The sequence below is a fragment of the Anguilla rostrata genome, chromosome 17 (assembly GCF_018555375.3).
Source record: "Anguilla rostrata isolate EN2019 chromosome 17, ASM1855537v3, whole genome shotgun sequence".
Classification (NCBI taxonomy): Eukaryota; Metazoa; Chordata; class Actinopteri; order Anguilliformes; family Anguillidae; genus Anguilla; species Anguilla rostrata.
In genome coordinates this window covers 26,241,969-26,253,904 of record NC_057949.1, presented here as the reverse complement: position 1 = coordinate 26,253,904, position 11,936 = coordinate 26,241,969, and the positions used below count along the sequence as shown (strand labels likewise).

The following is an 11,936-nucleotide window of genomic DNA, read 5'->3' as shown; positions in this document are numbered from 1 at the left end:
GGACGCCTGGAGCTGCTCGATCTGGGACAGGATCTCAAACTCCTGAAAAAAAGGAAATGGAAAAACTATCAATCCTGCTCGCTACCATCTCATTATAAATGCTTATCTCTTAGATATCTCTTTCGCCTGAGGTGGTTCCCTTCATGCGTGTGCTGTGGGAATGCTGTGTTTGGGGTGAATTTTGAATATTTTGGGAGATTACTGCATTTTGCTAACATGCGCATGTGGATGAACCCAGTGCCCTGGAGAAGACACTCCTGTTTGGAGACGACACCCAAATCCAAAAAAAAAATAAAATAATTTTATCTCTGTTCCCACTTCACGATTGTAACCTCCATATTTTTCAGTGCTGTTAATGGGCCTTTCAGGAGGGGAGAGGTCAGATTACCCAGGGGGCCGTGCAGCGGGTACGAGTGATGGCGACGTGTTCATAACAGGCTCTGAGCCTTGCCTGTGCTAACACTCAAATCAGAAAGGGAGAGCGAGAGAGAAAGAGAGAGAGAGGGAGGGAGAGAGAGAGAGAGAGAGGAGTACTTACCCTCCTTCGCTTCTCAAAGTTAATGAGGCCGCCCTGTGGATGAGGGAGAGGGGGAGAAAGAAAACAGGGAGAGAATAATGAGTGCAGAATCCCAATTTTCTATCATGTAAAATGTCATGTAATGGTGTCCTCTCCCTGTTCACAGTGGGTAGTGTGTGTGTGTGTGTGTGTGTGTGTGTTGTGACCAGAAGCCTGCAGCTATGAATCCCAGACAGGCCGTTGCTCAATACATAAACTAAATTTCCTCTGCAAATATCCAGCTACATAAACTGACCATTTACAGTCCACATAATGTAAACTTTGCCATTGTTCCTTGATTTCACAGTGAAAATTCAGATCCACTGTAACTACGAAAATTAATAATGAGAGAAACTGGTTGTATATTTCCATGATTAAAATTTACTAAGCAGACGTACAGCATTGAGATGGCACAGGTTTCTGGATTAGGGTTTCAAAAAAAAATGAAGTCTAAAAAAGTTTAAGAATCTGAGTTTCCTGTCTTCGGGGCAGGTCGTTGCTGGTTGCCATGGCGCGGGTCAGGGCGCTCACCTCCATGTTGTCGGGCAGCGCGGTGTCCAGCATGGTGAGCACGGTCAGGTACGTCCCCAAGTATGGCACGACCCCCCCGGGGAGACTCTGTGAGGTTCAAAAACAAAGGAGGGGTCAACTTGGGGGGGTCCCCAAACTTCCCACCCACACCACTTAGACACGGAAAAGTGAGGTTTGATCAACCAAAGTAATGGGCGGAGCTATAACGTTAGCCAGCACGCCGTTAGCCAGTGTGCACGTTAGCCAACATGTACTGTACGTTAGCCAGCGTGCACGTTAGCCAACATGTACATTAGGCAGCGTGCACGTTAGCCAACATGTACATTAGCCAGCATGCACGTTAGCCAACATGTACGTTAGCCAGCACGTCCCCTAGCCAGCATGCATGCTAGCCAGAACACACATTACCCAGCACGCACATTAGCCAGCACGCCATTAGCTAGCACGCACATTAGCCAACATGTATGTTAGCCAGCAAGCACGTTAGCCAACATGCACATTAGCCAGCATGCACTTTAGCCAGTACGCACGTTAGCCAGCACAATGCTGAGTGTGATAAATCTGAATGACACACTCAGCACTCAGAATGTACAGGCCAAGCACACGTGGTCTCTGGGCTCACTACTAAATTTGGAGCTTTTTTTTCCACTGAATGGCATACACCCTAAAAATAAAAAGGGGAACCTTTCTGTATAGCGAATCACCGGCCAACTTATTTAACTCTCAGCTGACTGGGATGGGGGGTGGGGGGGTGGGGTGGGGTGGTTGGTCATGTGACTCCTACCAACGTTAGAGTGCTTGACCAAAAGTGCTGAGAGGGCAGGCAGGTCCTGCACTTCCTCATCAACATCGCCCCCCTCCCCTGCCCACCCCCAAATCTATCACTCAGGCACTAATAGTTCTGCTGACTTTGTGTATTCCACTTCCCAAATGTGCTCTTTTGCCTTATTTCTATTCTTCTTTCTTCACCCCCCACCCCCACCCAACATTTCCCTTTGTCCCCATGGCGGGTGGAGCCTCACCAGCTGTTGAGAGATGGGAGAGCATTTGGGCATTTTTGGGGAGGAACTGCCCATGGCTGGCTGGCTTCCATCCTATGGGAGAAAATAAAGCCCAGTCACACAGAGTGTGGAGTCACACAAACCCAGTTACACACAGTGTGGAGTGACACTTCGTTCTCTCAGCATTTTTCCTGTAAGCAGTCCTTTTTTTCGCAGCGCATTACCTTCTCAGACTGCTAGGTAACGTTAGATAGCATCCGTGGTGAACAGAAAAAAGACTGAATGTGTTCGTGAATGTTAGCTAACGCTCGCCGTCTCGAACGCATGTCAAGAATAATGGCATTATGGGATTTAGGTTTTCTTTCGAGAGCTGTGGGATTCATCGTGACGGAACTGAAACCAGGATCACAGGGCCACAGGCAGAGCAACTGTCACTAACCGCCTGTCTTTGTGCCAGGATAGCTGACGTAAATGCTCAGGGCTACAAAAGCACTACAAAAGCACCACCTCTCTGTGCTCAAGAAACAACGCTGTGCAAACAAGCTGTAACTTGTTTGTTTGTGTGCTGATGTACGTGTGTGTGTGTGCGCGCACACACGGGTGTCTGTGTGCGACTGTGTGATTGTGTGTCTATGCGTGTGAGTATGTATGGGTGTGCCAGTTCCTTTATGCATGGGGAAGGGCAATGATAGCAACTATGCACATTCACAGATTCACACAGCCACATTAATGGCTAATAACCCAAAACAAATTCGAAGTGTACCTTCCTGGCTGACCGTGGACCTTTGAGTTCTCAACAGACCCATGATCAGCCTTTACCCTACCTGGGGTTTGAGTACCCCAGGGGTTACGTCTGGGGCACCTTCACAATTAATCCTAAGCCACCGAAACCAACCTGTGACAACCAGTCCAGCTCACTAAAATAGTGAACACTCGACAAATGCATCAACACTCGCCACAGGCTGCAAGTCAGCGTGTGCGTTCGCGTGCATGCAGGTGCGTTTGCATGCGTGCAGGTGGGTGCGTTTGTGTATGCGTGTGTGTATTTGCGCACAGGAAGTGTGTCGGCAGGATGAGGTACAACGCCCGCCCGAAATCCCTGCAGGCTCTCTCACCTCCACCAGGATCTCCCGGCTGGTCAGCACGCAGTTTTCATCGGGGAAGGTCTCGCACAGGTGCTCGAAGGACGCCACGCTGTCTCTGCAACAGGACATAGCCATCAACACAGCGTCCGGCTTTACAGTCTCACAGGAACAACTCTGCACAGCGTCTCACAGGACAAACTCTACACGGCGTCTCACAGGACAAACTCTACACAGTGTCTCACAGGACAAACTCTACACAGAGTCTCACAGGACAAACTCTACACAGCGTCTCACAGGACAAACTCTACACAGCGTCTCACAGGACAAACTCTACACAGAGTCTCACAGGACAAACTCTACACAGCGTCTCACAGGACAAACTCTACACAGCGTCTCACAGGACAAACTCTACACAGTGTCTCACAGGACAAACTCTACACAGTGTCTCACAGGACAAACTCTACACAGTGTCTCACAGGACAAACTCTACACGGCGTCTCACAGGACAAACTCTACACAGTGTCTCACAGGACAAACTCTACACAGCGTCTACCAGGACCAACTCTACACAGCGTCTCACAGGACAAACTCTCCACAGCGTCTCACAGGACAAACTCTCCACAGCGTCTCACAGGACAAACTCCACACAGCGTCTCACAGGACAAACTCTACACAGGGTCTCACAGGACAAACTCTACACAGCGTCTCACAGGACCAACTGTGCTCTACACTGAGGGCTACGCACATCCCAACCTTTTTACAGTCTTCCCCACTGAACAGCTGATCTGGGACCAGCTTTCCCCCCGACCTTATCTTATCCCCAATTGTAGTGATAGAGAGGCCCAGACTGATCCTGGGTCAGTGCACACCTGCAGACGGAGGCCCAGGTCTTCCTGAGGCGGTAGATGGCGTTGGACTGCAGGGCCGACAGGACGGCCTTCAGGGAGGAGAAGTTCCGCAGCCGCCGGCATTCCTGCACACAGACCACACCCCCCCCGCGCCGTCAATCACCCGGGTGAGCCAATCAAAACGCAGCGCCGAACCACAGCTATGAAACACCGTGACTGGCTGAAAAGTCTGAGTCACTGATGACTGACATATGATAACTGCACCCATTTTGGGCCACGACACCAAAACGCATACAGTATCAAGTCAACTGCCCATATATGGCAAAGTTATTAAAGCAAGGCCTGGGACTGATTTGACAATGGAGTTGATTTGTCAACTGGAATTGATAATGTGCACGTTGTGTCTCTTTTTATTTTAGGGCAGTTTGACCCCGTGCCGACCTGCGCGACTGTGATCCACTTCTCGATGATGCGAGCCCTCTGGGTGGGGCCGGGGGGCGGGCCGCGGGGCGAGGGCGGCGCCTGGTTTCGGACAGGCCGGCACAGGAGCGAGGTGATGACCCTGTTGGTGATGGCGTTGAATTGGGCGATGGTGGCCCGCACGGAGGGACACAGGCTCTCGTTCTTGTCCCTTTGGGACCACTGGCACCCCACGCACTGGAACGGGACAACTTTCCTGAAGAGCTCCTGAGAGCCGAGAGGAAGGAGGGAGGAGGTATGTAGCAGGCCTGTGATTGGCCGAATGGCCTGTTTTCATCATTATGCATGCATAAGTTTGTCATGTCCTTAGGAATAAGGGGCGGGGTTTGTCAGGAATTCTACTGTGCCTACTCAGTATTGACCAATCATAGTCCAAGGTTCTCAAGTGATTGACACTTACAGCGTCCAATCGGGTGAGTTCCTCTGCAACATCAGCGGCAGGGAAGTCCATGAAGTCCGCTGTGTCATCTACAGTCTTGGATAACAGGCCTTCATCCTCCGACTCCTCCTCTTCCTCCCCCACCTGATGTACGGGTGCGGACTGCTCATGGGAATTTGTTTCTGGGAAGAAAGGAACAGGAGATGGGAGGAGGCATCCCGGCCCTACCAACTTGTCCAAAAGTTGTAACGCTCCATCAGCTGGTCTGTAATGGTATGGTAATGGCCAGCATATCCAAACAGTGGTCAGACTTTGCTAGTAATAATGAAATAATAATAATAACTAAAATGGGGCTAAGTGGGGCTTAGTGAGGCGGGGCTAAGCGGGGCTGAGTGGGGCAGGGCGGGGCTGAGCAGGGTGGGGCAGGGCTGAGTGGGGCAGGGAGGAGCTGGGCTGAGTGGGGCGGGGCCTAAGGGGGAGGGGCTAAGCAGGGCGGGGCGATACCTTCGTGCTTGAGCTTCTTCAGCAGGGCGTCGGCTCTCTGGGCCAGCCGGCGGTACCCCAGGTTCCGGCGCAGGTGGAAGGACAGCAGCCGCAGCGAGGGGTACTGAGGGGGCTCCCAAAAGTCCTGACTGTGCTTCTCCAGCCAGGCGAGTATCAGGGAGGACAGAGGGCTGTGGAGCAGAGGGGGCACAGTGTGGGACGGGGCAGCAGATCACGTGAAGACACTGACATTCGGGGACTGAACCTTCCTGAAGCAGCACCGGCACACGGACGGGGGCTCTCACCTCTTGTGAAACTGGCCGTTGTCCAAGTCGGACGCCTCGCCGTCGCTGTGGAAACAGAAGGCGGACACACACGGAACGTTACCACAACCAATCACGTAGAGGCACTCTTCCGGGGTGGTCCCGGGGGGACGGAGGGACACGGAGTCTGGAAGCCGTTTGTTTTTCCGGCAGTGCGATGCCAACTGTGGGGGCGGAGCCATCGTGGGCCAAATTACCGCACCTGTCGGAACTGCACCCCGGACGGCATTCCGGCTTTACCTGCCCCAGTCAAAAGGAAGCGAACCTGACAAATCTCTCAGCATACGTGTGTGGGGTTTTTTTTTTTGTTAGTTTTTTTTTTGTGTTTCAGGGTCTTTTCGCATGAAATAAAGTCCTTCTAAGACTAAGTCCAAACAACTAAAAATTGGTCAGTCAGAGCTCCAGGTATCCATCTAATCCATTTCACAAGGTACACTGAAAAATATGCTGTGTCATTGCTGTGATGCACCACAGCCTATTATTGCCCAATTTAATGGTTATTTGTGTAAAATGTGGAAATTTGGAAAGGCCGGAAGACCTTGTGGACCAACAGCGGAACTAAAGAGCAGATCATTTTTATGGAATGAGGAATGAGGAGTGCCGTGCCTCGAAGTTGACAAAACAGCCCGACTGTTTGGGATGCAAGCAAACGCCAATTCAGGCACCGGGAAATGACTAAAGAACACAGATCAGATCAAAAACAGAATGAACCAGCAGAACAGAGAGAGAAAGAGAAGCCGGGGACAGACACAACCCAGTAGACACCACTCAGCAGGTCAAAGGTGAAATAATTCAGCCATAGAAACACAAAACGCTTGCATGCCATCTTGTCGCATTGAAAAAGTGCTGATGTTCAGTATGGTGGGCCTATGCCAGCAGCTCTAATACACTGTGCACGATTCCTCTTATTTCTACGGAGGTTCAAGGGCCAGTGTGTGAAATGGTCAAGGGTGAAAACATTTTTAAACGTAAGAGTTTCAGAATTTCAAAAGTTAAAAAAAATTTCATGGAATGGCAAAAAACAAAAAAAGCTAATGAGAACCAGAGAGAAGAGAATACGGTTTGCAATCAGTTCAATTTCAATTCAGTCAAGTTATGAGATTAACTGAAGTTCAAGAAAATAACTGGAAAATGGTAATAATGTTTTATTGATATTCCATTGAGATTAATAACAACCCCCCCCCCCCCCCAACCCTGTTCCCGAAACCCGTGCTACCTCTGGAACAGGAGTTTGATGAGGGCGCTGGTGCTGGTGAAGGCCCGGTACGTGGACAGGAAGACGTGGCAGTAGTCGGGCTCCTGGCAGGCGGGGTCCAGCAGGTGGGCCACCAGGCGGGGCAGCGTGGCCGCCTTCAGCCGCCGCACCTTGCATGTGCGGTACTGCACGAACCCGAGCTCCGACTGGGTCTCCGCCGGGCCGGGGGCGGGGCCGGGGCCGGGGCCGGGGGCGGGGCCGGCGGCGGGGGCGGAGCCGACGGGCTCGCGCCTCAGGGTCACCCCGAACACAGCCCCGTCCTCCACCTCCTCCCCCCACTCCTGGACTGGGTCCTGGGGTGAGAGAGGGGCCAGGATGGGGGCATGGGTTAACCAATATTAAACAGAGGACAGAGGATGGATGGGTGAGAGAGAGAGAGAGAGAGAGGGGGGCAGAGAGAGATAGAGAGAGGGAAAGACAGAGAGGGACAGAGAGCGAGTGTGAGAGAGGGAAACACAGAGAGAGAGAAAGAGAAAGACAGAGAGACATATATATGAGAGAGAGCGAGAGACAGACATATATAGAGAGAGGGAAAGACAGAGAGAGACAGTAAGAGGGACAGAGAGATTGAGAGTGAGAGGAAAACAGAGAGAGAGAGAGAGTGAAAAATAGAGACATAGAAAGAGAGAGTGAAAGACAGATAGAGAGAGGCCCATTTATTGGTGATGAGAAAAACATTCAATCCAAGCGACCCATCGCCCTTTGAGCCGATACAAACCATAAATCGCTGACTAAATACTATGACGCAATTCTAACGTGAATCAACCGCCAAAAACTCACCATTATGACCCCCTAAACCACACAGCGCCATAATGATGTCACCTCATAATCTGGCAAAAAAAACAGAACACACCACAGTTCTCTTTCACCCCACAAATAGAGCTAAATTGCAGTTAATCTGCAGGTAAAGACCTGTTTCGGGAATAGCAGACCGCAGCCAGACAGACCTGTAACTGAGTCACACGGGCAAGCTAATATTTACATGTCATTACAGGGAAGGTGCAACCTGCAACACGAAAAAAAAAAGAAAAGAAAACAGTCAACAAGATAGCTAAACGCTGCGTTAGAAACACCTGACCTCGCACTCTGGTACATTCATTTAGCTGCAGTTTTGAAAACAGACGGATATAGATTGTGGTCTTTAAACCGTGCAGACACTGATGCAGCAGGCTGAATATAGAACCCAAAAAGGGTGGTGCCGTGTTATGTCAGACCCTAAATGTAGGATTTGATCCATGAACCCAGCTGGGAGCAACGATTAGAACAGTCTACACTTCACACTGCTGGAGACTGGACAACAAACTGCTGCTGATAATTTTTTACAACAAACAATATATTTGACCTTGAGCTCTGATGAGAGATCGCTTGCGTTTTCTGTGGAAACCCCCCCCCCCCCATTGTCAGCATAATAAAATCAGACAGATGTATGAAAGGAGAGAGACTCACTGAGGGAGACAGAGCTCTTGTGTGGGTTCAAAGAGACGCGGGCCACTTGTACGGAGACCGCGACAAAACACACACAACCGACTCGTCAATAAATCAGCATAAATCTGCATTTTTGATTGCTGCCAGCGAAAATGACATCGTCTTTCGCTCTGTCTCCCTCGACTTCCCCGCCTCTTTGGTTTTGCCAGTTGAGTTCTGTCAGTAAAATGGCGGACACGGTTACACTATCGCCATTGGCTCTCACAGCAGTAATGGTGGACAGAGCTGAGAGGTAGAGGCAGCAGTCCGGTCAGAGTGAACAGCCCCGTGTGTTCAGTGTTGGTCTGACGTTTTAAATCGGTGGGACTTTATTAGGTCTGCTTGTCAGCAACACAAAGTAGGTCAACAAGAGGGGCCACATCTTTGGCCCCCACCAATGGCAAAATGAAAGTTAAATGAGTTTGGATCTGAGTGGCGTTTGATTTATGGCAAGCAACATGCACCCAAGTTGTTGGGCTATTTTTAAAGTACTGTGTGTGTGCATGTGTGTGTGTGGGGGGGGTCTGTGTGTGCGTGCGTGTGTGTGTGTGTGTGTATGTGTGCGTATGCGTGTGTGTGTGGGGGGGGTGTCTGTGTGCGTGTGTGTATGCGTGTGTGTGTGTGTGAGTGGGGTGTCTGTGTCTGTGTGTGTGTGTGTATGTGCATGTGTCTGTGGGGGAGGGGGCTGTCTGTGTGTATGTACGTGTGTGGGCAAGAATTCAATTTTTTTTTTTAAGAAAAGCGTAAAGTAGGGACTGAAATATAACAAATAAGGTCAGAGAGAAAGCGCATAACAGCCCAGCCCAGTGACAGCTCAATGCGCAACAACTGCGCCCGCGTGACTCGGTGCCGTAGGGCCTTCTCAGAATGAAGCATCGAGGGAAGAGGGCTGCAGTCGGGCCAAACACACAGTGCCAGGCCTTTAGAGCCTTTGTCCTGCGTTCGGCGTGTACCCTAATGACCACTGTCCCTTTCGCTGGGGCTCATTCTCAAATACGTGATATACGTCCGTCCCCCCAGTTTCATAGGGACCCCTATCTGTCTCCCCCAGTTTCATAGGGACCCCTATCTGTCTCCCCCAGTTTCATAGGGACCCCTATCTGTCTCCCCCAGTTTCATAGGGACCCCTATCTGTCTCCCCCAGTTTCACAGGGACCCCTATCTGTCCCCCCGGATCGGGGTAATTGTATAAGCTTAAAAGTTGAGACCTTTCTTTTGCTCACAGTATGGACCCCCCCCCCCCCCCCCCCACTTCAAAAATCTCTCCTGCGCCCCTGTGATCGCTTTCTTCAGAAGTACTGCCCTCAATCCCCAGCTCCGATCAGACAGAAATGTTGAACAGCGACCGCAAGGTAAACTGGATCTTTTTTTTCTTTTCTCTTTCAGGAGGGTCCAAACCCAGCGCAGCACAAACCCCAAGACATAGCAAAAGAAACTCCAGGAAATTAGATATATTTTGCACAAGGTCGCATTTTCCGGAGCAGCTGTGGGGACTCCCTCCCTTTGTAGTGGTAATCGTGCCAATGTGTTCTGTTTCACCAGCCAAGGAGGAAACAGTAATGCTGCCACATGCACTAAACTGAGAACCCATTGACAGATAATAAACTACCACATCCCCTCTGTGAAGACAGTAGAAATAAAAACGAGTTCCTAAATGAGAAATGAAAAGCTACAAATGGTTTTTCTCTGCGGTAAAAGCAAAAAACCAAGGAAAGCTGTTTTATTTAATTTATAATAAGCCTTTCCAAACAACTCTGTAAATGGCTCGTTGAGTTTGTACAGGTTTGGTACATCCAACAAACAATTTTCCCCATTTTCCTTTTCTAAATTCCTATATCTTGTATTCTCATTGCCAGAGATGTAATTTGAATCTCCAGGTGAAGACACATGAGAAATTAAAGCTGGAAGCCAGAATAATCATGACACCCTGGCCTGTCTGTCAAATAACTGCCCGGGGTATCCTCCGAAGATTAAGAAAACTTTGGTCGTTCAATTTCATGCAGTCTACGGCCACAGCTGCATCCAATCAAAAACCGAAGAACGGCGAGTCATGGCCTCGTTATATAACGTCTCACAAAGAAAAGACAAGGAGAGAGAGAAAGAAAATAAAGCTGCCACTATTTATTGCCGCGTGAATGTCCCCGACATGTGATGCTGAATTCCACGGAACACTGCAATGCAACTGATGGTTCTGCTTGGCTGGGCGCGTGCATGGGCTGCCTAATGCAGGTTATGACATAATCAAATTTTAATAATTCCAAGGCTAAAATTTGGTTCGATGGAAACAATTTAAACGCGTAACTATGTCCGACTACAAAAAGTTATACAAAATTAAACTTCAAGGGGACGAACGACGAACAAGAACAAAGCACAGAAAATGCACACTCAACTAATCAGACTCTACATCCCTAACGTACAGATACAGCAATGTAGAAATTAATGGACAACACTGTCTACATTTTTAAATATTTCAAGTTCATTTGTCATTCACCAATACATGAGGAAACAGATTTAGCGCGTCAGTTCCAACCAAAGCCAACTTATTTTAACTAAACGTTATTTAACGTTATTTTTTTTGTTAAACCCAAACAATACATAATCGGTACATGGAAATGATACAGCGTTGACATTAACGCTAAACACAATCTATCATCAAAGCATAATAATTTACCGAATATTGTTTTCCCGATTTGACAATCGGAAAGAGTAACACAACTACAACGACAAAATAAATTTAAAAAAAGATAATGAAACGGCAATAATTACCATCGTTAATTCCTTTTTTCCCATCTTGTCCGAGTGTAGCGGTCGTCTGTTGAGGAAAAAAAATATCGCTTCGGTGGTTCTTTACGGTGTCTTCCCTTCCATCCTCCTTTATCTATACGTCTCTAAGAATTACTGAAAAGCAGCTGTAGCTAATCCACTTCCAGAAAGCTGTATATCTACCGCTTCGTGATACACAGATGTCTTCCTTCAAATGTCACTTGAAGGCGAATAGCGCTGTCAAAAAAGTTTCCTTTTGCGCAAAGTTCTCAACTTTTGATCCCCACGAGCAAATTTTTAGTTTTAGTTCTGCAACAAATGTCAGGCACATTCAATTAAGCCACTGGCAGTCAATCAGACAATTGTTCTTTGAGAAATAAACGTCTTCACAAAACAAAACATTTGCATGCAATCTTATCTCCTAATTCGGCTCGCGCGAGTCGGAGCGACGCTGTCAGGTGTTACCTGGCTGTGCTGTCAGTGCCAGTTTGCACCAAGCGTGAAATACACACCTGCGAATCACTGGGTGCGAAGGCTAAAGCCCAACAGTCGCTATCGGATTGGTTGACTCGATTGGAAGGCGGGGTCGTGCGACGGGCGACGTGACGTCATTTTCCCTTTTTTTAAGGCCGTGGGTACTGTGCCACTCAGTCGGTGCGCCATCATTTCGTATTTTTTTGTCTTTATTCAGAGAGCGGGAATGAGAGAGTATAACATATAGAAAACGCGACCACAACAGACGAGCCGCCAGGGCAAGTGTGCCAAACA

The 11,936-nt window shown here is 49.0% G+C and overlaps 1 protein-coding gene across 1 annotated transcript in view; it reads right to left on the bottom strand.

The window, feature by feature from the left end:
* LOC135243384 (ral guanine nucleotide dissociation stimulator-like 1) overlaps positions 1-11,690 on the bottom strand; it is a 20,627-nt gene extending 8,937 nt beyond the window's left edge. Inside the window, exons 1-12 of the mRNA XM_064315171.1 lie at positions 11,172-11,690; positions 6,903-7,234; positions 5,669-5,713; positions 5,385-5,554; positions 4,902-5,062; positions 4,463-4,708; positions 4,043-4,146; positions 3,204-3,288; positions 2,110-2,181; positions 1,088-1,174; positions 539-571; positions 1-42 (exon numbers count right to left, since the gene is read on the bottom strand). The exon at positions 1-42 is cut by the window's left edge and continues 80 nt beyond it. Of these exons, the coding sequence (XP_064171241.1) occupies positions 1-42; positions 539-571; positions 1,088-1,174; positions 2,110-2,181; positions 3,204-3,288; positions 4,043-4,146; positions 4,463-4,708; positions 4,902-5,062; positions 5,385-5,554; positions 5,669-5,713; positions 6,903-7,234; positions 11,172-11,195 (1,401 nt within the window). The 5' untranslated portion in view covers positions 11,196-11,690. The remainder of the gene's footprint in view (positions 43-538; positions 572-1,087; positions 1,175-2,109; positions 2,182-3,203; positions 3,289-4,042; positions 4,147-4,462; positions 4,709-4,901; positions 5,063-5,384; positions 5,555-5,668; positions 5,714-6,902; positions 7,235-11,171) is intronic.
* Between the last annotated feature and the right edge of the window lie 246 nt (positions 11,691-11,936).